The sequence below is a fragment of the Pogona vitticeps genome, chromosome 3 (assembly GCF_051106095.1).
Source record: "Pogona vitticeps strain Pit_001003342236 chromosome 3, PviZW2.1, whole genome shotgun sequence".
In the NCBI taxonomy this organism is placed as follows: domain Eukaryota; kingdom Metazoa; phylum Chordata; class Lepidosauria; order Squamata; family Agamidae; genus Pogona; species Pogona vitticeps.
The window spans coordinates 23,018,496-23,044,692 of NC_135785.1; the positions used below are offsets into that span (position 1 = coordinate 23,018,496).

The 26,197-nt window shown below is 39.2% G+C and overlaps 1 protein-coding gene across 8 annotated transcripts in view; it reads left to right on the forward strand.

Annotated features, from left to right (window-relative positions):
• IFT80 (intraflagellar transport 80) overlaps window positions 1-26,197 on the forward strand; it is a 122,328-nt gene that overhangs the window by 6,352 nt on the left and 89,779 nt on the right. For 6 of the 8 annotated variants that reach the window (XM_078389040.1, XM_078389046.1, XM_078389045.1 and 3 more), the window contains exons 2-4: window positions 4,907-5,012; window positions 9,917-10,139; window positions 21,429-21,539. In XM_078389040.1, the coding sequence (XP_078245166.1) occupies window positions 4,977-5,012; window positions 9,917-10,139; window positions 21,429-21,539 (370 nt within the window). In that variant the 5' untranslated portion in view covers window positions 4,907-4,976. The remainder of the gene's footprint in view (window positions 1-4,906; window positions 5,013-9,916; window positions 10,140-21,428; window positions 21,540-26,197) is intronic. The other 2 variants (XM_072996142.2, XM_078389047.1) reach the window with 2 other exon arrangements.

Genomic DNA, 26,197 nt, shown 5'->3' on the forward strand with positions numbered 1-26,197 from the left:
CTTGCTCCCTGTTTGTTCAGTTATAATGGATATGTTTCATTTGGGGCAGCCTAATGTTATGGACAGGATATTTGGGGAGGTGAAAGCCACCATTAGTATGCTGGACCCTTGCCCTTCCTCTTATAAAAGCAGCCAGAGGGGTACTGACAGAATGAGTTAAAGGAGTGGTGAAAGCCTCCTTGCAGCAAGGTAAGATACAAAAATGTCTTAAGGAGGCAATAGTAAGACCTTTTTTTAAAACTTTGAACCCCACTATATTGGATAATTCTTGTCCAGTCTCCTATATTTCATTTTCGAGCAAGGTCTTTGTGTTGTGGTGTATCAGCTCCAGAGGTTCTTGGATGAAGTGGATTATTTAAATTTATTTCTGTCTGGCTTCAGGCCTGGTTTACTTAGAGAAAAGTAAAAGTTACAAAATTGAGACAGCTTTGGTCACCTTGCTGGATAACCTATGCTGGGAACTGAAAAAGAGGAGTGCATACCTGTTGGTTTTGCTGGATTTCTTGGCACCTTTTGATAGCATTGACCATGGTATCCTCCTGGAGCACCTTTCTGGCGTGTGTCTTAGAAGTACTGTTTTACAGTGATTCCGATCCTTCCTGGATGGCTAAACTCCAAAGGTGGCATTGAGGGAATCCTGTTTGACACTCTGGCAATTATTCTGTGATGTCTCTCAGGTTTGGAATGCACTGCCCTGAAAAGCCAGGTTGGCACCTTCCCTCCTGTCCTTCTGTCGTCAGGCAAAGATCTTCCTTTTCAGCTAGGCCTTTAAACAGTACCTTCGAGGGACATGGTGGCACTGTGGGTTAAATCGCAGAAGCCTCTCTGCTGCAAGGTCAGAAGACCAGCAGTCGTAAGATCTAATCTATGCGACAGAGTGAGCTCCCGTTGCTTGTCCCAGCTCCTGCCAACCTAGTAGTTCGAAAGCAAGCAAATGCAAGTAGATTAATAGGTACCACCTTGGTGGCAAGGTAACAGTGTTCCATGTCTAGTGCTGGCTGTGTGACTACGGAAACTATCTTCGGACAAATGCTGGCTCTACGGCTTGGAAATGGGGATGAGCACCATGCCCTAGGGTCGGACACGACTGGACTAAATGTCAAGGGGAACCTTTTTTAGCAGTACCCTGTTTCTGGAATGCTGGTTTTTAAGTTGCAGGTTTTTAAATATCTTTGAATTGTTTTTAAACTTGATTTTTATAATCTTAATATATGTTTAATTTTTTAATATGATATTTATATAGTATTTTTAAATCTGTTTTATCTGTTGTGAGTTGCCTCAGATTCTCTGTGGGGTTAAATGAATGTGGCATATAAATACTTTAAATAAAAAAAATATAGTGCATTGTTCAAGATAAAGTTTCCACAAATAACACTAAGTGCAAGATGGTAGCAAAATGAAGAAACAAAATCAAGTGTTGGTAGAAAGGACCCAGCACATTGTTCCTAACTCTATAGGTGCTGGGTGTGACTTAGCCTCGTTGAATACTGCACACCAGCCCTGCTGCTGCATCCAGAGCAACACAGGCCTCAGCAGTTGCACTTCCAAATAATGTGCTGTCATCATATGCACGTCACAGAGCCAGTTTCTTCCACAAAGCATCTAGTCTACTCTCCGCTTCTTCCATCAGCACCCCTCCATTGTAAACATGAATCTTCCTTTGGGAGAGATTTATTTAATCAGTGCATAAATTCATATCGTATAACTACTTCAGAGTCTCAGAGTAATCATCTTGGCTATCCACTCTGTTCCTTCTCTGTGCCTACAGTCACATGTCACATCAAGAGGAGGAGAAAATATTGTCACATCAAGCTATGATTACAAGAATTTCCATCTCTTATTCTGTGTTTCTTGCAGTGGTGGCATCACAAGAGTCAACCCTCCAATATATTACTGTCCTGGCTCTCACTTTGATTCAGAACATTGTTAATACTTGCTTGCCTTGCTTGCACAAGTGAAATATTGGGAAGCCATGGACTAAGGTATCTGGACAAGGAAAAAGAGGGTGAACCCCCTTAGATCCCCTGGGTTTTCAGATGCCTGTTTAATACCACTAGAGTTTGCTCCATCCTATTGGAATAGGAAGTGCCCTTCAGAATGGACAGTATTACTCCGAGGACCATGACATAAGACATAAGACATAAGAAATTTATTTGTCATTGCGCTCACAAGTGGGTGCAACGAAATGAGGTGCTCTTCCCCAAGGTAAAACTGGACAACACTACAAAAAAAAGTTAAAATATACACAACTTTCACCATCCAAATATAGATACCCCATTTTCTCTCAGCAATTAAAATTCCACCAAAAACCTATGGCCCCGCATTTAAACTCAGTACTGCACTTGGGTAAAAACTGTTCTTGAATCTGCTTGTCCTTGCTTTCAATACCCTGAATCTCCTTCCTGATGGTAATAATTTAAAGAGCTGATGTCCCGGATGAGAGGAGTCTTTCAGTATGTTAGATATCTTCCTCTTACATCTGTTCTTATACAATTCTTCCAAAGAGGGGAGTGAACAGCCAATGATGTTTTGGGCCGTCTTAATCACCCTTTGAATTGCCTTTTTCTCTGCCACTGTGCAGCTCGTGAACCATACAACAAAGTGATACCCACTCCTGGGCTTTGTGCAAGTACAGTGGTGCCTCAATTTATTAAATTAATCTGTATCGGAATGGTGGCCATAAATTGAAATTTTCATAAGTCAAAGTACCATTTCCCATTGAATTGCATGGGAATGGGATTAATGTGTTCCAGCATTTCAAAAAACAAAACAAAAAACCCACAAAATTAAAGCACACAGAAAGCCCCATCAGAAGGTGCCTAGGCTTTAAAAAAAATAACAACAACCAAAAAGCCTTTGAGCAAGCCCCGAAGGCTGCAACCCCCCCACCACCAAAAACAAACACAGCACAGAAACACAACCCCACTCAGCCAAAACTCATCCTGCAAAACCCACCCAGAAGTTTCTAAAAAGCAAAAAGTAGCACCTTACCAGGCAGACTGAAGCCTTCTCTGATGGCACTCCCTCCCCGGCAGATGGTGGCCGGCAACAGGCACCGGCCGGCGCATAGGGCAGCCAGGGCGGTGGCAGGGGGCCCTTACTCATGAGTAGACCCACGCCAGGGATGGGCAGGGAACACACTAGCTTCCTGTGCCCAGCAGCGAACTGGAGCCACCTTCCTCCTCTTGTGCGGCCGCTGCACGCCCCGTCCATGGAGGAACCCCTCTGACCTGCGTGCCCAGGGCCTTCAGGGACCCTTACTCATGAGTAGATCCATGCCTTTGGCAGGCCTTACTCATGAGTAGACTCGGACCAGGGATGGGCTGCGCCCGGCAGCAATCTGGAACTGCCCCACCTCTCCTTACTCCTCCTGCCCTGCAGGAGTAAAAAAGTTTCCTGCTCTAACCGTTGAGCTGAAAGAGCTACAAAAAAGCAGCCTCTTCCCCACCAACAGTTTGAATTCCCCACCTTTTCCCCCTGCTTTTTTCTGTTCTTACATCAAAGCTCCCCTTGCAAGTCAAAGCAAAATTTTGCCAGCGGAGCTGTTTGTAAGTCGAAACGTTCGTAGGTAGGGGTGTTCGTAAATCGAGGCACCACTGTAAATCCTCTTCTCCACTGGATAGTGGATCATCTGCCGTATATCAACGTGGAGTATTTGAAGGGGAAACTGTATACCCAGATGAACTGGGTGCTTTATCAAAAATGTTCCTTCAACTGCTTAGGAAATGGGGAGGGGGGCAGTGTTCCAGTTGTTGTTGCAGCCCTTTGCCAAGTCTCAAACTCTCAATATACCTGAATGAGAGGGTGAAGTTTGTGGATACCTTGAAAGTTGTGGTGACCCGGGGGGCTGTCCTAGGCCTTTCCCCAATTTGTTTCTGGCATGCTCAGAAGGTACAGGCTCTTCAAAGTATTTCTGATTACTATTTGGAAAACTCTGCACCCAATGTTTTTGGAATAGTGGAAACTCAGTATGACCTCATTATGCAAGCTGATGATTAGTTGTTTGTACCATCAGAACCTGGAGTGGCTTCACATCTCTTCCTGGAGGCTGAGCAACAGCAGCCTATAGCAAGCAGACAGCTGGAAAATATTGGATATACTAATGCAACTTCTAAAAGGGACTCTACCAATAAGGTGTATCAAACAACATGATCAGTATTTTGGTGCAACCATAGGAGGAAAGGGCTTTCTTCTTAGAAAGCAGCTGCCCAAGATTTCTGTTGGCAGGCCTTGAGCAGAGTTTAGCTCTCAACACACTAAACTCTGTGTTATTTAGTCTGCAGACCTGAGCAGTGTCATAGTGCTACAGCACACCTGCCACAGGTGAAATGTTTTCTGATTGAGTTGAATATACATATTTCCTGCAGAATACTGGCTCACTTCATTTGACATCAGTTTGTTACTACAGGCACTAAAACATCCTCTGCTTGAACCCCTAAGGAGAATATAAATTGATTTGGAAGATGATACACTTGCTGGTATTTCTGCCATGAGAGTGGGTGAACTGCATATTGTGTCTGTCTGGGAACTTTGAATGTTCCAGTTGGATAGAGTTCTGCTTTACATGGGCCTGTTGTCTTTTCTAGAGGCGAATCTTCTCTTTTGCAGGAGCCATGATACTTTGTTTCCTGACTTGCTTGAGCACAGTTCATCTTACAGAAAGAGAATGGCATAAATTAGACATGTGTGGAGTTCTCTACATGTAAAAGGTCATGTGGTAGAAAAGAAGGCTCCCAGCTTCCCTAAATTATTTGTAAATAAAACAGTTTCCAAACTGTACACACATTTGTAATGCACTACACTGCTAACTTGGCCGGGGAAGGTAACAATTGCTTGAAATATGCTTGTAAATGTTAGAAAGAAAGCTTTAATTCTGACTACTTTTTTAAAATATATATATTTACAGGTGTAACTAAGAAGATCACCTTTTATTGATGTGTCAGCTGGATTATCAACACCAGGAAACCTAAGTCAAAATGAGGTTAAAGACTTCTCTGCTAAAGGAACCGAAGCATATCCTTTGTTTATTTCAGCAACAATGTTGTTGGCATAGATTACAGTATTTCTCAATGTAGAAATGTTAAAATGTAACTGGCTGTGTTTAGTTTTTATGTGAGAAGAAGGCAATTTACGCAAGCAAGTTTTCTCCTCTCCCACAATGAATTTGAATAATACATAAATCAAATACTGTACCAATATAACATAATTTTGAAATATTACTAAGAATTATAACAATCCACTTATAAATTACAACTCTTTGCATGATTATAACTAAAGCAAGGACTATTGCTTGAACTGGTCAGCCTAATACTTTGAAAACCCTCTTTGAGTTAGGAAATATTACATTTGGAAAAACACCCCTTTTTGCAGCCCCCAGTGCCAGGAGTTGTTGTGCTCAGGTCATGTAGTCTGGCATGAGATTTCAGGTAACCTGAGTCATATTAGATAGTATAAGAGCAGTTGTATCTTTTTTTTTTTTTTTTTTTTTTTTTGGCAGCCTGAGGGAAAACACCTTTAGGGTAATACAGGCAATGGTTATGGTAAATAGGTAATTTTCTGCCAGTTTGACTGTCCCATGGCCAGTCTGAGACAGTTCTTTTGTTGTTGACAAATGAAAGAGGCTTAAAGGTTGCTTGAACTGTGAAGATTTGCAATGCAGATCGATGCCATCTGCCCTGGCATAATAGTGAGAAGAAAGGATTTACCTGTATTTGATTTATTATCTCTCACAAATACTGTTGCTTCTAAGCTCATAAGGTAAAGTAACTGAAAATTTGCCAGCTACTTATGAGAAAGTATGAAAGTTTTATTGCTAGTAAGTTAGTTCTGCTATAGCCATTCCCACAAATATGCCCCTTATCTTATACCCAGTGGATCCATACTGCTCAGACACATGGCAACAACACAAAAGTATAGTTTGCATAGCATTAATTCAAGAATATAACTCAGGCACTCCCATGGGCTATTAGAAGCTAGAAGTTTATAGCATACTGAACTTGTCAAGCAGTATTATCTCCTAGATGTCTATTCTCAGAAACAATTCTATGAAATAACACCCATAAAACTTTATAGTTAGGGCTTTTATCAGTTAGATTACAATAAAAACAAAAGCAGCAGTATAGAGTAGTATGAACACTTTTCTGGGACTGACAATTAGAATGTCTGAAACTTCTGGGCAGCATTCTGCCATTGATACCACTTTAGGTCTATATTTCAGTAACAGCACAGAGCAAAAATAAATGCTTTTCTCTATAGAGTTGTTGTTGGACCACTAAAATTTGCAGCATGTCTGCTGAATAAGTTTCTTTTTTCCTTTACAAACAAGCTGCTTCCTTCCTCACTTACTTCCTCAAGTCATACACAGATTTTTTTTCTCATACCATCAGCTTTTAGTGGCAGAGAGCTCTTGGAACCTGGTCATGCATTTCCAGGTCTTGGTATATATGGTGGTGTATTCTCTAATGCATACCTATTTTAATAGCATTATCTTCATAGTTTATATTTATAGTTTACATTTATAACACTGACATTACTCTGTGTCATATTTTAGTCGTGTGTGTCATTATTATGCTCATGTCTGGCTCAGATTTTTGAATGTTTTTAGTTTGCAGAGGATGAACAAAGCTATTGTTCCTGACATCAACAGAATTATTTTCTTGCTTATATAGGATTTGTATCTCTCCCTTTCAGTGCTTAAACACTGTGGAAAAGAAGTTTAAACAATTAAAAAGTGTAAAGTAACATTCCATTGAAATAATAATATTACAAGATAGAGAGAACATTAGTAGATAAGCATAAGATAGAGTTATTTGCTTGTTAAAACAAAGTCTGAATTTGGTAAGTGGAATAAAATTATTGAGGAATGTGATAAATAGAATAAAACTACAATCCAGCAGAACACAGGAAGAGAAAGTCCTAATAGGCCTTCTATTTGAGATAAGGGTAGCTTGAAAAGCATGTTGATTAGTAATATGCACATGTTATTGTGCATTTGATCATATAAGCAGCTACAGTACGTACAGTGGTGCCTCGCGTTACGATTGCCCCGCATTATGACGAAACCACATTACGACAATCTTTTTGCGATCTCAAAACAATGGTCTAAATGGGGTTTTTTCGCTTTGCGATGATCAGTTCCCTGCTTCGGGAACCGATTCTTCGCAAAACGACGATTTTAAAACAGCTGATCGGTGGTTTCAAAATGGCCACCGGGTAAACAAAATGGCTCCCCACTGTTTTCTGGGATGGATTCCTTGCAAGACAGGCAGCGAAAACGGCTGCCCTATGGAGGATCTTCGCTGGACAGTGAGTTTTGACGCCATTGGAACGCATTGATGGGGTTTCAATGCGTTTCATTGAGGGTTTTTTTTTTTTCGCTTTATGATGTTTTCGCTTAATGGCGATTTTCCTGGAACGGATTATCGCCGTTAAGCGAGGCACCACTGTACTTTCTGTTGATCAAAATAATTATCAAAGGACGTGTCATAACCTTAGAAAGTTTTCAAAAGCTGATTTATTATAAAAAATGCCAAGTCATATTTGCTATAACTTTAATAGAAATTACACAAGGACAAATCATTTCATACTCTAATTATATTCTAATAAACTGAATTAAAAATATACTCACTTGGATCCTAACTAATGCTCTAGGAGGAGCATACCCTTGGTGGACCTCTGCTCATGGGAGCTCACAGTTAAGCCTAGCCGATTCTCCTTCCAGCTCTTTGCACCCATTAAATTAGCTCCAGAGGACCCCTGGAATATGGGAGTGGTGACATAGGAGACTTCAAACAAAATGGAATATTGGCAAACATTTATTGTCTCCTTCCCACTTCAACTTCCTGTAGGAGAAGATGTTGAATCAGATGTCCTTTTGAAGCTTAGAAGTGGTTGTTTTCTTCATAGAAGTGAATGTAGGCTCTGAACCACTGACTCTCAAGTGTGCTTCCCCAAATACAGAGCTTTAAAAAATAAATTGAAATTAATGCTCAAACTTACTATTTGTATTTTACAACAGTAATTTTGGTCTGCCAAAAGTTTTTAATTCAGCAGGACAGAGGAAAATAGCCGATTTTCATGGGAGTAATCTGTTAATATTTTGTATCTGTAATGCAGAAAAAGAGTACAGTATTGCTGTGCAGGGTTTACTTCTGATTAAACTTGCACAGGATTTCTCTGTAGATCTATTATAACACAGTCTGTTAGCCTCAGTCACATTTCAGATCGAAAGCTGAATGAAAACATCCCATTCTCATTTCCAAACTAACAGAAACTATCTGTAAGCCAGTAAATGTGCTTTCGAATTTATATTTTAAATATAAATAAATTATACAGATTTATACGTATAGATATTTACAGTGGTGCCCCACTTGACAACGATAATCTGTTCCAGCAAAATCGCTGTAGAGCGAAATAATCATCAAGCGGGGGGAAAAACCCATTGAAACGCATTAAAACCCAGTTAATGGGTTCCAATGGGCGAAATACCTAATTGTCCAGTGAAGATCCTCCATAGGGCCGCCATTTTCCGGTGCCTGTAAAGCAAAAAAGCCGTCCTAAACACAGCGGGGAGCTGTTTTGCACAGCGGGTGGCAATTTTGAAACCCGGCAATAAGCTGTTTTCTGATAGTCGTTAAACGAAAAATCAGTTCCTGAAGCAGGGAACCGATCATCGTCAAGCGAAAAAGGCCCTTTGAAACATCGCAAAAACATTGTGAAGCAATTTCATCGTATAATGAGGGAATCGTCAAGCGGGGCACCACTGTATATGTATACATTCTTCCATATGAACCTACCTGGCAGTTAAGATCTAGCAAGGGGGCCCTTTTAAAAGAGCCATCCCTCAAAGAGGTAAGAGGGATGGCTTGTAGACAAAGGGCCTTTTCAGCAGCTGCCCCCAGACTATGGAATGCCCTCCCAACTGAGATTCGTCTGGCGCCAACGCTGATGACATTTCGGTGCCAGGTCAAAACTTTCCTGTTCCAGAAGGCTTTTAATTGAAATAATATCAACCGTGGGTTGCCCGATGGCAACTTTTCGAGTATATATTTTAATTGTATTTTAATTGTTTTATATTTTTTACTGTAGTTAAATTGTTGTAAACCACCCAGAAACCTTTGGGTAGTGTGGGCAGAATATAAGTTAATAAAAATTAAAATAATTTTTATAATATAATTTTATAATATAAATAATTATAGTTTTTAATCTAAATTAATCTATTCTAAATAATTGTTGATTTCAAGCTGTTAGTATGCCACTTGGGGTCTCCCACTAAGGGAGAAAGGTGGGATTTTTTTTAAAAAAAGGAAATAAATGTTGGAATTAGGCAAGATGTGATCTGTGCTAAATAAGATTGTCACAAAACTGTAGTTTCAAACAATAATTTTAAACTAATGCCTAATTCATGTTAATGTCTGTACACAGCTAGAGAAACAGGTGACCTCGAAATGGGTTGGTTTTTGATTAAATTAGTTTTGGCTATAATTCCATTGAAATCAAAGGGACAAGGTGGTAGTGCCTGTTGTGCTGATCTCAGAAGGACAAAAGCATTAACTTAATCTGGATCCAACCAAACACTTTTATTATGTGCTTGTTTATATTTAACTTTCTCTCTCCCCCCCCCAAAAAAAGATACAATAGTCTTTTCTTAAGAAGTTTGTTCTCATGCTTTCAAGATGAAATAATTGTATAAATTCCTAGGAATCAGCATCATTTAACAATGAACCCAATATAAGGCTTGATATGTATTTCAAATATCCTAAGTGAGACAATCAGATACATAGGATATTTTAGTCCTTGTGAAATTGATTGTGTTATTAATGTTTAAGATACATATGTAGAGAGTATCTTTGTATGTATAATTTTTTTTTGCCTGTATAGTTGATTGAATTGTATGAGATCCTTAATTTTGTTAAAACATAAGGAATTGGTTAGTTGTGTAGGCTGGACAACAGCAGATGAGCTCTATTCATGCAGTGATGATCACCAGATTATGAAGTGGAACCTGTTAAATGGTGAAACAACACTAGTAGTGAAGCTTCCTGATGATATCTATCCCATAGATCTTCACTGGTTTCCTAAAAGTTTAGGTGGCAAGAGACAAATCCAAGCTGACAATTTTGTACTCACAAGTTCTGATGGTAAGTTATCTTGCAAATATGTATTATTAAGTTCACCACAGTACTTTTAGTAGTGTTTTCTTTTGTAAATTAATGGTTGAAATCTAGTAGTAAGTTACAATTAGAGCAGTCCCTTTGAATAAGTGCAACTAATGGAGGAATTGACCCACCAAATCCCATTGCCTCAGTAGGCCTACTACAGAGAGCCCAGGGATCACAAACTGACCCCATGAAAAATGTGTTTTTGAAAGCATAAGCATGGTGATTGTGTGGTTCGTTCCCCTCATGTGCTCATTCTGCTCTAAGAATTATTATTAGAAGATAGGATTTTGTCACTATCATATCTAATAGCCCACTCATGCTGAATTAAGCTTGGAATTTACCACACTGAGCATCACTGATCTTATTTGATTTTTAGAAACTAAGCAGAGTCACGAAGAGTCGGACACGACTAAACGACTAAACACACACACAAGCAGAGTCATGTCTCATTATTATTTGGATGACAGATCATATGAAAATACAGTGGTGCCTCACACAACGATGTTAATTGGTTCCAAAAAAATCAACGTTGTGTGAAACATCGTTCTGTGAAACACCATTTCCCATAGGAATGAATTGAAAACCAGTTAATCCGTTCCAATTGGAACAGATTGCCGTCTTTAAGTGAAAAAACCCATAGGAAACATCGTTGAGTGAAACAATGTTTCCTCCATTGAAATGTATTGAAGCCGACTCAATACATTTCAATGGCTTTGCGAAGTCCTTTTTCGCTCCTGTAAAAGTGCCTTACAGTGTTTGGCACAGGTTTTAAATGCTTGCAATCGTTAGCCCACCTCCTGAGCCCTATGCAAACTTAATTTGATGTTGTTCTGAGTCATCCTTAATTTTTAGTGATTTTTTGAATTTTCTCTCATTGGAATGTATTGAACTTTCCGTCCAATGCATTCCAATGAGAGAAAATTCAAAAAATCACCAAAAATTAAGGACGACTCAGAACAACACCAAATTAAGTTTGCATAGGGTTCAGGAGGTGGGCTAACGATTGCAAGCATCTAAAACCTGTTCCAAACATTGTAAGATCCTTAAAAATGAGCGAAAACAGACATTGGAAAGGGCTCTTTGATCTCTGTTTTCCTGCTTTTGAAGCTCTTTCCGATGTCCCTTTTCGCTCATTTTTAAGTGTCTTACAATGTTTGGAACAGGTTTTAAATGCTTGCAATCGTTAGCCCACCTCCTGAACCCTATACAAACTTTATTTGGTGTTGTTCTGAGTCATCCTTAATTTTTGGTGATTTTTTGTTTTCCCTATTTAAATGCATTGAACTGTCCATTCAATTGATTTAAATGGGGAAAATTAAAAAAATCACCAAAAATTAATGAAGACTCAGAACAAAACCAAATTGTTTGCACATGTTTCACAAGGTGCACTATGGAATCCAAGCATTTAAAACAGGTTTCAAACATTTTAAGACACTTTTAAATGAGCAAAAAGGGACATCGTTAAGTGAAATTCCCCCATAGAGAACATCGTTAAACGATGGGGGAAATTCCTCAAAAAAACCCATCGCTGTGTGAATTCATCGTTGTATGAAGCAATCGTTGTGCGAGGCACCACTGTACAGGTGTTGTATTGGGGAGGAGTCATGAAGGTTTCCGTTTCAACCACCAGCATCTCCAGACAGATCTAGAAATTTTTTTTACTTGAAACCCTAGAGAGCCATTGTCTGTTAGAGTTGACAGTACTAGGCTAGATAAACCAATGAACTGAACTCGGTACAATGCAAAGTGCCTCGTGGCGCAGTGGTTAAACTGCTGTACTGCAGCCAAAGCTGTGCTCACAACCTGGGGTTTAATCCCAGGTAGCCGGCTCAAGGTTGACTCAGCCTTCTATCCTTTTGAGGTCAGTAAAATGAGTACCCAGCTCGCTGGGGTGGGGGGGCAATGTGTGCCCTGCATAATTAACTTGTAAACCTCCCAGAGAGTGCTTGAAGGACTATGGGGTGATATATATGCAGCATTTTTTTTTTGCTCTATGCTCCCTGCTGTAGGACGTTTATTTCTGTTAAACTTAATAGAAACCAGGTGGTTTCAAGTCCAATTGAAAATTATTTACTTCAAGGTTTTTCTAAGTTGACCAAATGGTAGGACATTTATTCTTGTACTGAAAGCAGCTGCATAACCAGAAATTATGGTTATGAATTCTTCCCCTGCACATAGTCCAGAGTTCGTTTCGTTTAGTCGCTTAGTCGTGTCCGACTCTTCGTGACCCCATGGACCAGAGCACGCCAGGCCCTCCTATCTTCCACTGCCTCCCGGAGTTGTGTCAAATTCATGTTGGTTGCTTCGCAGACACTGTCCAGCCATCTCATCCTCGGTCGTCCCCTTCTCGTCTTGCCGTCACACTTTCCTAACATCAAGGTTTTTTCCAAGGAGTCTTCTCTTCTCATGAGATGGCCAAAGTACTGGAGCCTCAGCTTCATGGTCTGTCCTTCCAGTGAGCACTCAGGGTTGATTTCCTTTAGAACTGATAGGTTTGTTCTCCTTGCAGTCCAGGGGATTCTCAAGAGCCTCCTCCAGGACCACAATTCAAAGGCATCAATTCTTCGGCGGTCTGCTTTCTTTATGGTCCAGTTCTCACTTCCATACATCACAACAGGAAAAACCATGGCTTTGACTATTCGGACTTTTGTTGGCAAGGTGATGTCTCTGCTTTTTAAGATGCTGTCAAGATTTGTCATCGCTTTCCTGCCAAGAAGCAGGCGTCTTTTAATTTCGTGGCTGCTGTCTCCATCTGCAGTGATCATGGAGCCCAGGAAGATAAAACCTGTCACTTCCTCCATATCTCCCCCCTTCTATTTCCCAGGAGGTGATGGGACCAGTGGCCATGATCTTAGTTTTTTTGATGTTGAGTTTCAGACCGTTTTTTTGCACTCTCCTCTTTCACCCTCATTACAAGGTTCTTTAATTTCTCCTCACTTTCTGCCATCAGAGTGGTATCATCTGCATATTGGAGGTGGTTGATATTTCTTCCGACAATCTTAATTCCGGCTTGGGATTCCTCCAGTCCAGCCTTCCACATGATGTGTTCTGCATATAAGTTAAATAAACAGGGAGACAATATACAGCCTTGTCGTACTCCTTTCCCAATTTTTAACCAATCAGTTGTTCCATATCCAGTCCAGAGTTAGATACCTACAAGTGAATAATCCAGAATTAAATGTCTGTGACATCATTCAGACAAGCAGAGTGACTTTGTTGGATAGTGTCCATGAAGTTTCATGTTACTCTGGTGACCCTAAAAAATGAGGGTAGCAATGTTGTCATTTTGAACTTCTGTTATTTAAAATGAAGAAAAGAAAGTTGGCATTCATTTTAGTTTCTTCTACATCTGCAGCTTGAGGATACATGAAGTTATCTTTAAAGAAACACATTGTGTTTATTGAAAAGAGAACAGTGCAACTGTTATGCACATGTAGGCATTATACGGTCATTAATATGTTTGTCAGAGCACTACTGCACCATCAATCAAAATACTACAGACTATTTATGCATGTATCTGACTAAGGAAATTCTTCTTACATGATAGCATGCCAATTTTAATCTGATTTATGCTTTTAATATTGCAACCAGAATTCTCTTGAGCTCATTACATTTTAAGAATGCATTTTGATATGTAAAATGTAGATGGTATCCACTGGGAATGTCATTCAACCACATATGTAATAGAGGAGCCATTATGTCTTGAAGCATATCTAACTAGGCAGCTGGTATAAATCATTGATTTAAAGGAGTAACACACCTCTGTAAAAACAAAGGAGTTGTGTAGAATTCTTAGATTTGGTGGGTTAATCATCTGTGATTTTCACATTTAAGACCAAATGCACTAGAAACCTCTACACAATGTAGGATTTCATTGAAAGGTTTTTTTCTTGTCATAATGTATCTGATATGTATCTCACTTATCCAAATGGTTCATGTAACAATATTGCTACAAGATAGGAAATATTGTCTGTACTCATAAGTAAGATTTTTTTACCACATTATATTAGAAGACTTAGAGGCATAAAACATTACCAAAAAATAAATAAAGAAATCCTTGGCTTTATATCTTGCTATATCTTAGAAACCCAGCCTGGATTGCATACCCCCTGTTTTTAAATTCAAAGTTTGGGGTGACCATGTCCCTCCTTGAAGATTTTGCATCTGCAAAAGAATGAGATGAGGACAGAGAAAAGCATGAAAACCTAAAGATTCCAAAATCTCTCATCAAAAATGATATGCATTATTCTGGGTCTCTACAGTTCATTAAGACACTTATATGCCTGATTAATATACCAATATATGGATAAGCAGTAGCTCCTTTCCTGTGTACTCTAGCAGCACCGAAAAGTCAGAAACTCTTAAATTAACAGTCATTTCATTCTCATGGAAAGTAGAAAAGGATGGTTAATGACCGTGGAAAAAGACTATCAAGTCAACTTCATTTGTAAATAACACCTTTTAAGGAGTGGTATGGTATGGTATATCCCAGGCTGGAGTATATCGTTTCATGCCGTGTATCTCAACTTGTTTTGATCGGTTAGTCATAATTTCTTGATTTGGATGAAACATAAAGTGATAGACAATGAAAGAGGTCCTTGTTTATTTTCATTGCTTGTGTCACAGAAAATATACTGGACTGAATCAATATCTGAATTGTATCATGTTCAAGATTGTACCAAGGAAAAAAATAATTGTGACTGAAATCCTGTTGGGCAGTTTACCTCTGCAGAAGCTTAACAACATCATTAGACGGAGGCGATATTTTATAATTAAAAATTTCCTGTATCTGTCATGTGGACTTTCCAACACCTCTGTAATCACTTTCACTTCATGGGATGCTGTGGGAGCCACAGGACAGAAGTAGGAAGTTTTAGTTCCTGACAATCATGCCTTCCACTTATGTCATCACCTTTTTGCATGCATACTGTATATTATTTTGCATGCACATGTTATGTAACAGGATTTCAGCTAATACTATTCCTATGAAACAAGCTCCTAGCACTCTAATGTAATACATAGGAGACATTGCTTTTTCACTATGCCAGTCAATCTTAAGCCACAATAACCAGACTAACTTTAAAACTTATGCATACAGATCTGTAGACATGGTAATGCAAGTATGCCCCATACCCCTGCTTCCCAGGTCAGCATCTCAACTTGCACCAACTCACAAAGGGGTGCAGTGACAAACTGATGCGGATTTGGAAGTGAACATCCTACTAAAAGTGTATCAATGTAGTTCTTATATAACAGTATGTTAGTCTACATCAGTGATGGTGAACCTTTTTGAGCCTGAGTGCCCAAACTGCAAAACAAAATCAACTTATTTATTTCAAAGTCCCATTACTGCAATTAAAACCCAAATACTGAGGTTTTAGTGTAGAAAAAAACCACTGTTCCTGCATTGCAAGGGTTAAATGTCTGGGTTTTTTTCCCTATGGGCGGTATTAAAGAACTGCTTACTGGTCCTCCAGTCCCCCATTGGGCTAGACCAGTAATGGTCGCCATTGCACCCCTCCACTGCACCAGCAGAAGGGAGTGCCAAAATTTGGGATCAGGGGATGGGTAAGTATTTCTCTATGGCGACTTATGGCTCGTGTGCCCACAGAGAGAGCTCTGTGTGCCAGCTGTGGCATGTGTGCCATAGGTCTGCCATCACTGGTCTACACAGTGAGTATTACTGTTAATTATCCTGGTCTATTGTTTTCAGCAAATTAAATGTAGCAGGGATGAGGTTTGATCCCACCCAACTACAGTGGTGCCTCGCTTAACGAGCGCACCGTACAACGACAAAATCACATAGCGATCCCTTTTTTGGGATTGCTAATGCGATCGCTCAACGAGCTTTAGATAGGGCGAAACTCGCTTTGCGAAGATCGGTAAGCGTTTCGCTTACCGATCTTCGCAAAATGAAGCCCCAACGATCAGCTGTTCAGCGGACAAAATGGCCGCCGGAAGCCCCAAAATGGCCGCGCGCAGCGTTTTCGCGCCCTCCCCTCACTTAACGAGGGCGCGGAAATGGCTGCCGGCCATAGGAAATTTCGCTGAACGGTGAGTAAAGGAGCCTTTTGGAACGCATTAAACGATGTTTAATGCGTTCCAGTGGCTTTCCCTGTCCCGTTCAGCGATGTTTCGCTATAGCAAAGGTTAATCCGGAATGGATTAACCTCGTTCAGCGATGTTTCGCTATAGCAAAGGTTAATCCGGAATGGATTAACCTCGCTATGCGAGGCACCACTGTAATCTGTACTCACAAACATGTTCAAATTCCCATGGGTAGTTTGATAAAGGATACACATGAAACATGGAAATCTGCTTATGAAATTACCGGACTATGATAACGTAATAGCTAATACAAGTCTACTGTGAGAGAGTGAATTACTGTCAAAAATGTGCAAAGATAGAGGGCAGACTGTAAAGAACAGTATCATATTGACAGTTTATGCTTAAATTAGAAAAATTTGTAGGTTTGTCAAAATCCTATTGGACATTATTTTTCATCTAGAATTTAGTTCTTGGTCTATATTCTGGAAATCAGCACTTTTGCTTTCCAGTATTTTGGCTGAATCCTGTTGCTTAGCATAAAGTTACACTAGAGTAGGCCCACTGAATGACTGAGGATTTCGTGAATCAACTCCTCTGTAAATTGTGTTGAATCAAATGGCTCTACTTTAGTTGTGACTTCCTTGAGCATAGTAAGTTGCAACTAGAATAGGCCCATTTAAATCAGTGGAACTAATTTAAGGTGTTGACTCACCAAATCCCCAGTGGTTCAGTGGGCCTACACTATTGCAACTTACTACATTAAGCAACAGGATTTTTGCCATATATTGCTATACGTTAAAAGTTGCACTTCAGTTTTAGGATAGCTGCCATCTGCTTCATTTTTGCCAGCTCAGTGTTTTTTGTTTGGTGTGTGTGTGTGTGTGTGTGTGTGTGTGTTTGTGTGTTTGTGTGGTTTTTTGTTTTGTTTTTTGTTTGTCTGAATACTGGGCTTCATTTCTATACAGTTTATTAGGGAAAAGTCCTATTGAAATCAAATGCATTTACTTGTGAGTAGACATGAATAGGAATCAATAATTTTCTTGTTGATAACATGTATGTTTAAGGTACATAAAACTCTGTTTTCCTTCAGGACAAAAGTGAAATTGAGTGAATATTGATTTTTTTGTGTTATATAAAACACCTTACTTAATGATTAATCAAATACAGCTTGCAGTGCTTCTTTAAAAGCTGCATTTCTTTTTCTACCATTTTTAAATCATTCTGATGACTAATCATTAAAATCAGAGCAGAATATTTAAGAGGTTTGTGGTAGCAAATGAATATAACAGACACGGTTCTGTACATGCTGTACTAGAATAGGCCGCTAATCTCTTATTTGAATGCTTTCCAGAACTGCAAAACAGCTTCAACTTTGAGAACAGTTTATGGTTTCATTAAATAATAAAAACAGGAAGAAAGAAGCAGTATTTTATAAAAATGAGAATTAATTTAAGGTTGAAACTGAGGCCCTTTACATTCTGTTCCAGGCTATATTATGAACAAAGCATATGGTCAAACATCTCACTTTTTAAAGTGACCTGTGACAGTAACATTTAAAAAATCTTGATACTTCTACTGGTGCCAACAGATATAAAATGGGTTTTTGAACTTCCATAATTTGTTCAAATTATCTTTATGGCCAGCTCTATCAATTATCACGTCCGTGGGGCTCAAAATAACTATATGCTTATTTATCCATTCTTGGTCTTTGTGTTTTTGTATGTGAGAAAGAGACTGATTTACACAGTTTTATTTTCTCTTTTGTGGATCACTCTTGATCTTGATCACTAGCTTAACATCTTCTCTACCTGCTGTTCTAAAGCACTGTTCTGAAATAGAATGCTATAATAGCATGAAATAGAATGTTATAGTTCCAATCTTTCTGGTGGCTCACAATGTTTCCTAATGCAGACATTTTCCATGAGTAGAGATGAGTCCTGCTTTCTGTATGTACATCAGTGACAGTTATCCAGTTAACTATTTTTCAATTTACTCTCCTGGGATACAGAATAGATACAATATTTCTGTCAAATGAAATACATCTGATATTTCAATATAGGACACAACAAGAGGACCTGTTATCATTATTGTAATCTCTACTGTCTTTTTTAAAAAACAAGAATGGTCAGCTCATAGCCTGTTGGCAGTGTTCATTTTCATCCAACTGCTCTTATGCTTGTGTGAAAGCATAATCTGTCCAGTGCTTCTAAAGTGAAATATATCCCCAGAACCCTCTGCAGCCATTCGTAAATCCTTTGAAAAGACCTCTCTCCTTGCTGCATTTCTCAGTTTATAAAGGACACAGTGATACTGTATGTGGATATTTAGGAAGATTGACTAGGAATCCAGCAATACCGGATGACAAAAAACAAACAAAAAACAAAGTATGCCATCCATAGGAATCAATAATATTCATAAACATTTTGTAAATCCACTTTCTTTATAGACTTAGAATTGCTTTCTTCATCTACATAATTTTTAAAGGCAAAGATAAACCAATCAATGAAAGGACGGAGACATTTAAAATTGTTTTTTAAAAGATTAATATGAGTGTATTGAAACTTAATTCAGAAAGGACACTGGTGCTCATAGACTATAAAATCACAGAGAAGAAATTCAATTTGCTTAACATCAGGTAGCACTTTCCTTGATGTATTAGACTTGCATTTGAATATACTACACTGTGCCTGATGCATTGGTTTACACAGCTTCGGTGGCTGTATCAACTCAGTCCCTTGAGACAACAGATTTGCTCATCATAACACCTCCCATATTTCTTTGTTTTGAACAACTGAAATGCATTTGACTGGATTTTGTCTTTGCTAAGTATTTTAAAACTGAATTAGATCTAAAATGCCTTGACCGAATTCTTGGCTGGAAGAGAGTACAAAGAGTTGTTGACTCCCTTGTTACAATAATTGTATTGGAATCTTGGCTTTTTTCTTTTCTGAACTCAATTTAAAGTACTGAGTTTGAACTTTAAAGCCCTAAATGGCTTAGGCAGGTCCAAAATGCAGCAGCCAAATTACTGGAGCTGGTTACAGGGATCACATAACCACCCTGTTACATCTGGCTACCAATCCATTTCCAGGCTGAATTCAAAGTGTTGGTTCTAACCTATAGAGCCTTAAATGGCTTGGGCCCAAGGCCTCTCAAGGTCTGCACCTCTCTTTATGAGCCTGCTCGAGTATTCAGATCATTATGAGGGGCCTTTCTCTCAGTCCCATCACCTCCATAGGTACATTTGGTAGGTATACAGGACAGGGCCTTCTCTGTTTGCTGCTCCCAGACTTTGGAACCCTCTCCCACAGGAAACTAGACTGGTCCTGTCTTTGCTGTCCTTCAAGGGAGACCTTTTGCTTCAGACAAGCTTTCCTTCAGTGACTGGCTATCTGAGTGGAGTTTTTAAATTGATTATTGTACTTTATTGCTTTGAATGTGTTTTGGCATCATTTATGTTTTTAAATATGTATTTGTTTGGTCCTTTTTGTATTTGTATACTCACTGTTGTTAGCTTTAATATTGTCTTTTAATTATGTGAGCCACCTTGGATTCTTTTAAGGAGAAATGTAGTTTTAAAATATTTTAAATGAATGAATGAATTAGGACATGGGTAGTTGGAGAACTGTCTTCTCTTATACAAGCATATTGGTACTGAGATGTGCAGGTGAATGTCTGTCTTAGCACATGGCTGGCATCTCATCGGTTAATTGTGGCAACATGTGTGATTTCTCTTGCATGTGTAGGATTTTGGCCATTTAAATTAGTAGGAATTAAGCTAGCTATGACAAGCATGTCAGATTTGTTTCAGTGGGTCTGCTCTAAGTACGATTAAGGCTGAAACTAATCTAGTAGCCTGGATACAGAATCTGCCCCCAGTCAGAGTCTCGCCCTCTCCTATGAACCCAAGCTATCATAGTGTGTCTGTGACATTTATTGCTTGTTTGTAATACTTTTAAACTTTTAGTGTTCTTATGCTTCATTGTTACTCCTGTCTGTTACTCCTGTCTATCAACTTCTTATAAATGATACGTAAATATGATAAACCATTTCATATTTTATTAAGTGAGCTTTTTTGGTTATTTGATAGATTGGTGGGGCATAGAGTAAGAGGGATCAGGAATCACTGGCTTAGGTAATTGTTACTTTACAAAGCAATGTGCATTAATACGTTTCATTGTTTAACAGCTTGTATTGTGGGGTAAACAGCTTAGGTGGATTGTGGGGCAAAAATCTTTAGAAGCACTTAAAAAACAAAAATGGTAAAAAAATAGTCAGAAGAAAGTACACTGAACTTGGGTTACACACAGGAATGTTATGGAATTGCTGAGTATACAAATTATGTATAAAATTGACTGATTTTGTTCAGTTTAGTTTAGACACAGGTAACTTTTCCTATTAATTTAAAAGAGATCTGTGTTTCTAAGTATGAAATGAGATCTGAGCATAAGAAGCTAGCTGGATAGCTCAGTGAGTTAGGTATCTAGCTGTGGAGTCAAAGACAGAGAGTTCAGTTCCCTACTATTCATGCCAAAAGAGCCAATTTGTGTGGTGTTGGGCAAGCTACATAATCCCAGGATGCCCCCAGAAGAAGGGAATGTTAAACCACTTTTGAGTACTCTGTACCTAGAAAACCCTGCAAGTATTGCCATAAGTCAGAATTGACTTTATGGCATACAATTACAAAAACATGAATACAGTAGTACCTTGGTTTATGAAATTAAGCCGTCATCCACGATGTTACGTAATGCAGAAATTACATAAACTGGAACGTGGATTGCCGTATCAATGGGGGTGGCGCTAGAAACCTCCAGGCGTGATGCGTCCTTTTCGTACAGACTGTAAAAAACGTAAACCAAGGCATTATTACTTACAGATTTTGGCTTGTAAACCAAAAATTATGTAAACTGAGGCATACGTAAACCAAGGTACAACTGTAGTTTCACTTGCATGGAAAGCTTAATGTCTGATCATTCAAGGTACTGCTTTAGTAGTGGGTCACTCATATTAATAGGAAGTATTATTTACAAATTTAAAAACTGGATTATTGAGAAGTGTCTATATAGTATAGTAGTAAACTAAATAAAGAAATAAACAGAATTACAAGAAATTATATTTATATAATTGTGTTTATTGCAGTTGCTGTCACAGAGCTTTTAAAATCTATATAATCCCAGTAGAAGTCATTTTTCTAATAATAATGATTTAAAATTCATACAGGCAAATTCCATTTGATTTCCAAGACTGGAAGAATTGAAAAAAGTGTAGAAGCCCACTGTGGAGCTGTACTTGCAGGACGATGGAATTATGAGGGAACAGCACTTGTTACAGGTACTGATTTTTTTAAAAGAACCCAATAAAGGACAACTGATAACCAGTGGCTTCAGTTCGCAAATATAGTGTATGTGTGAAATAATAGAAGCAAAGAGCACATCATTAATGGAAACAAAATGAAACAGCCCTATTGAAAAAAGCAAGCAGTATGTTGACTGAAGAATGGCAAGATATATGAGAATGTGGTTAAAGATAGACAATTCCTTGGATTAATTGTTCATCCCAACTAGAGAAGATCTACTAAATGAATTGGATTTCTTTAGTCTTGTCGAGATTATGACCCTGCTGTGCTTTAGACTAACAATTGAATTTAGTTACTTACATACTGAGAACAGTACTGTAGATACTTTTTTGTATTGGGTTGGATCCATAGGTATCTTTTCTTTTGGTCAGAAGCTTGAAGAATATGTTCTTTATTTCATTAAAGATGTGCTCTTTAGTTCTATTATTTCCTACACAAACAATCTTTGTGTATTCACAGTAGTGCTGTTGGCCAGAGTGCCTTTAAGTACGTGCATGTATTTCCTTCTCATTGAAGCAAACTAAGTGACTGTACAAAATGCTTATATTCTGGAGGCATCTGACTTAGCAGCCACATAGAGAAAGTTGTTATCTCTACTTTTGAAGGAGCGGCAAAAAGACAACTTAGCTGCTCAGTGGGAGAGCAGTATCTCCTTTGTTTCATCTAACATTGCATTTGTTCGTTTCTCTTTACTCAGTTAAAATATAAAACAGATTATTTTCTACTGGGTGCTAAGAAGATATCTGTAGGATAAATTGTACTCACTGTAAGAGCAGTTAAACTTGATTTACTGGATTTAGTGACTATTTCAGAACATATAAATAGATGAAATAAAAAGCCTTAGCTGTTGTGATTATACTCATGATTCTAATACAGTATTTTTTTTTAGAACTAATAGGTAACAAATTGCTGTGATATTTAAATTACTAAAGTGAAAATAAGAAAATGGTATTTAGTCAATTGTTCATTTAATGTGCAGATAGTAATATAAAGGGAAACATACAAGTTCAGAGACCACTGATAATAGCGCGGCTAAAAAATCTTGTAAATAAATACAGTGGTGCCTTGACTTACGAACATCCTGACATGCGACCATTTCGAGTTACAACCAGCTCTGGCTGCAAAATTTTGCTTAGACTTGCAGCCGGAGCTTCGAGTTGCAACTGGAAAAAGGCAGGAAAAAAAGGAGGGGAATTCAAATTTGCTAACTGTTGGTAGGCGAAGAGGCTGCTTCTTTGTAGCTCTTTTGCCCCAACAGTTAGACTGAATGCGTCGGAGGAGGCTTGGGACTGCCTAGTAAGGTAAGGTGCTGCTTTCTGCTTTTTAAAAACTGCCTGTTCTGGGTAGGTTTTGCAGGGTGGGTTTGGGCTGGGGGGTTTATGTTTCTGTGCTCTGTTGCTGCTTTGTTTTTTGGTAATTTTTTTTTTTTTGCAGCCTCAGCACCTTCCGATGGGGCTGGCTCCATTGTTTATTTTTGGTTTTCTTTAAGCCCCAGTGCCTTCAGGGCTTGCTTTGTTGTTTATTTTTTGGGTGTGTGTTTTTTTTGCAGCCCCAGCGCATTCCGATGTGGCTTGCGCCTTAGTTTATTTTTGTTTTTGTTTTTTTAAGCACCAGTGCCTTTGGGGCTTGCTCTGTTGTTTATTTTTGGTTTGGTTTTGTTTTTTTGTGCAGCCCCAGCGTGCTCCTGTGGGGCTTGCAGTGTTTTATTTTTATTTCATTTTTAGGGGGTATTTTTTACCTTCCAGAACAGATTAATTGCGTTCCAATGCATTTCAATGGGAAATGGTGCTTCGACTTACGACCATTTTGAGTTACGTCCATCTTCTGGAATGGATTATGGTTGTAAATTGAGGCACCACTGTAAATAAAATAAATAAATAAGTTCAGTTTACATAGTTTGCACAGAAGATTTTTTGATAGCTCTGAATAGCTATTATCTGATCAATCCCTATGCGTAATGTATAAAAATGAAATACATTTATGTCCGTGTACAGAAACTGGTGGTAGATTTGCTGGTCAACTAGAAAGAATTCAGAAGATGCGGAAGAGTAATCTCTTTCTTAGGGCCTATGGAAATTGAAATTTCTCAGATATTGCCTTCTGTTTTGAGTTGACAGAAACATTTATTTCATGCTTTCACTTTCTTATGCATAGGGCCTTTCTCCTGCTGTTTGCCATGCTTTGCCTATGTTTAAGAGAGAAAGCCTCATTTGGATGTTGTGAAAGATCTCTGCGCAATAGGTTCAAAAGGCTTTTTGACTGATAATAGTTTATCCACTAATAGAGTTTTGTCAAGAGAACAAGCTGGTCATCACAAACACTCTTTTCCAACAACACAAGAGGCGACTCTATACATGGAAATCACCAGATGGGCAATATCGAAATCAGATTGATTATATTCTCTGCAGCCAAAGATGGAGAAGCTCTATACAGTCAGCAAAAACAAGACCTGGAGCTGATTGTGGCTCTGATCATCAGCTTCCCATAGCAAAATCCAAGCTTAAACTGAAGAGAGTAGGAAAAACCACTGGGCTCCTCAGGTATAATCTAAACCAAATCCCTTATGAATACACAGTGGAAGTAAAGAACAGATTTAAGGAACTCGATTTGGTGGACAGAGTGCCTGAAGAACGTTGGATAGAGGCTGGTAACATTGTACAGGAGGCAGCAACAAAAACCATCCCACAGAAAAGGAAATGCAAGAAAGCAAAGTGGCTGTCCAATGAGGCCTTACAAATAGCAGAGAAGAGAAGGGAAACAAAATGCAAGGGAGATAGGGAAAGTTACAGAAAATTGAATGCAGACTTCCAAAGAATAGCAAGGAGAGACAAGAGGGCCTTCTTAAATGAACAATGCAAAGAAATAGAGGAAAATAATAGAAAAGGAAAAACCAGAGATCTGTTCAGAAAAAATAGAGATATTCGAGGACCATTTCGTGCAAAGATGAACATGATAAAGGACAAAAATGGGAGGGACCTAACAGAAGCAGAAGACATCAAGAAGAGGTGGCAAGAATACACAGAGGAATTATATCAGAAAGATTTGGATATCCTGGACAACCCAGACAACGTAGTTGCTGACCTTGAGCCAGACATCCTGGAGAGTGAAGTCAAGTGGGCCATAGAAAGCCTGGCTAACAATAAGGCTAGTGGAGGTGATGACATTCCAGTTGAACTATTTAAAATCTTAAAAGATGATGCTGTTAAGGTGCTACATTCAATATGCCAGCAAGTTTGGAAAACTCATCAGTGGCCAGAGGATTGGAAAAGATCAGTCTACATCCCAGTCCCCAAGAAAGGCAGTGCCAAAGAATGCTCCAACTACCGCACAATTGCACTCATTTCACACGCTAGCAAGGTTATGCTCAAAATCCTCCAAGGTAGGCTTCAGCAGTATGTGGACCGAGAACTTCCAGAAGTACAAGCTGGATTCCGAAGGGGCAGAGGAACTCGAGACCAAATTGCTAACATGCGCTGGATTATGGAGAAAGCCAGAGAGTTCCAGAAAAACATCTACTTCTGCTTCATTGATTATGCAAAAGCCTTTGACTGTGTGGACCACAGCAAACTATGGCAAGTCCTTAAAGAAATTGGAGTGCATGACCACCTTGTGTATCTCCTGAGAAACCTATATGTAGGATAGGAAGCAACAGTGAGAACAGGATATGGAACAACTGACTGGTTCAAAATCGGGGAAGGAGTACGACAAGGCTGTATATTGTCCCCCAGCTTATTTAACTTATATGCAGAATACATCATGCGGAAGGCTGGACTGGAGGAATCCCAACCCGGAATTAAGATTGCCGGAAGAAATGTCAACAACCTCTGATATGCAGATGATACCACTCTGATGGCAGAAAGTGAGGAGGAATTAAAGAACCTTGTAATGAGGGTGAAAGAGGAGAGTGCAAAAAACGGTCTGAAACTCAACATCAAAAAAACTAAGATCATGGCCACTGGTCCCATCACCTCCTGGCAAATAGAAGGGGAAGATATGGAGGCAGTGACAGATTTTACTTTCTTGGGGTCCATGATCACTGCAGATGGAAACAGCAGCCACGAAATTAAAAGACGCCTGCTTCTGGGGAGGAAAGCGATGACAAACCTTGAGAGCATCTTAAAAAGCAGAGACATCACTTGCCAACAAAAGTCCGAATAGTCAAAGCCATGGTTTTTCCTGCAGTGATGTATGGAAGTGAGAGCTGGACCATAAAGAAAGCAGACCGCCGAAGAATTGATGCCTTTGAACTGTGGTGCTGGAGGAGGCTCTTGAGAGTCCCCTGGACTGCAAGGAGGACAAACCTATTAATTCTAAAGGAAATCAACCCTGAGTGCTCACTGGAAGGACAGATCCTGAAGCTGAGGCTCCAGTACTTTGGCCATCTCATGAGAAGAGAAGACTCCCTGGAAAAGACCTTGATGTTAGGAAAGTGTGACGGCAAGAGGAGAAGGGGACGACCGAGGATGAGATGGCTGGACAGTGTCTGCGAAGCAACCAACATGAAACTGACAGAACTCGGGAGGCAGTGGAAGATAGGAGGGCCTGGCGTGCTCTGGTCCATGTGGTCACGAAGAGTCGGACACGACTAAACGACTAGATGACGAGTTTATCTACAGCAGTACCAACATGACAG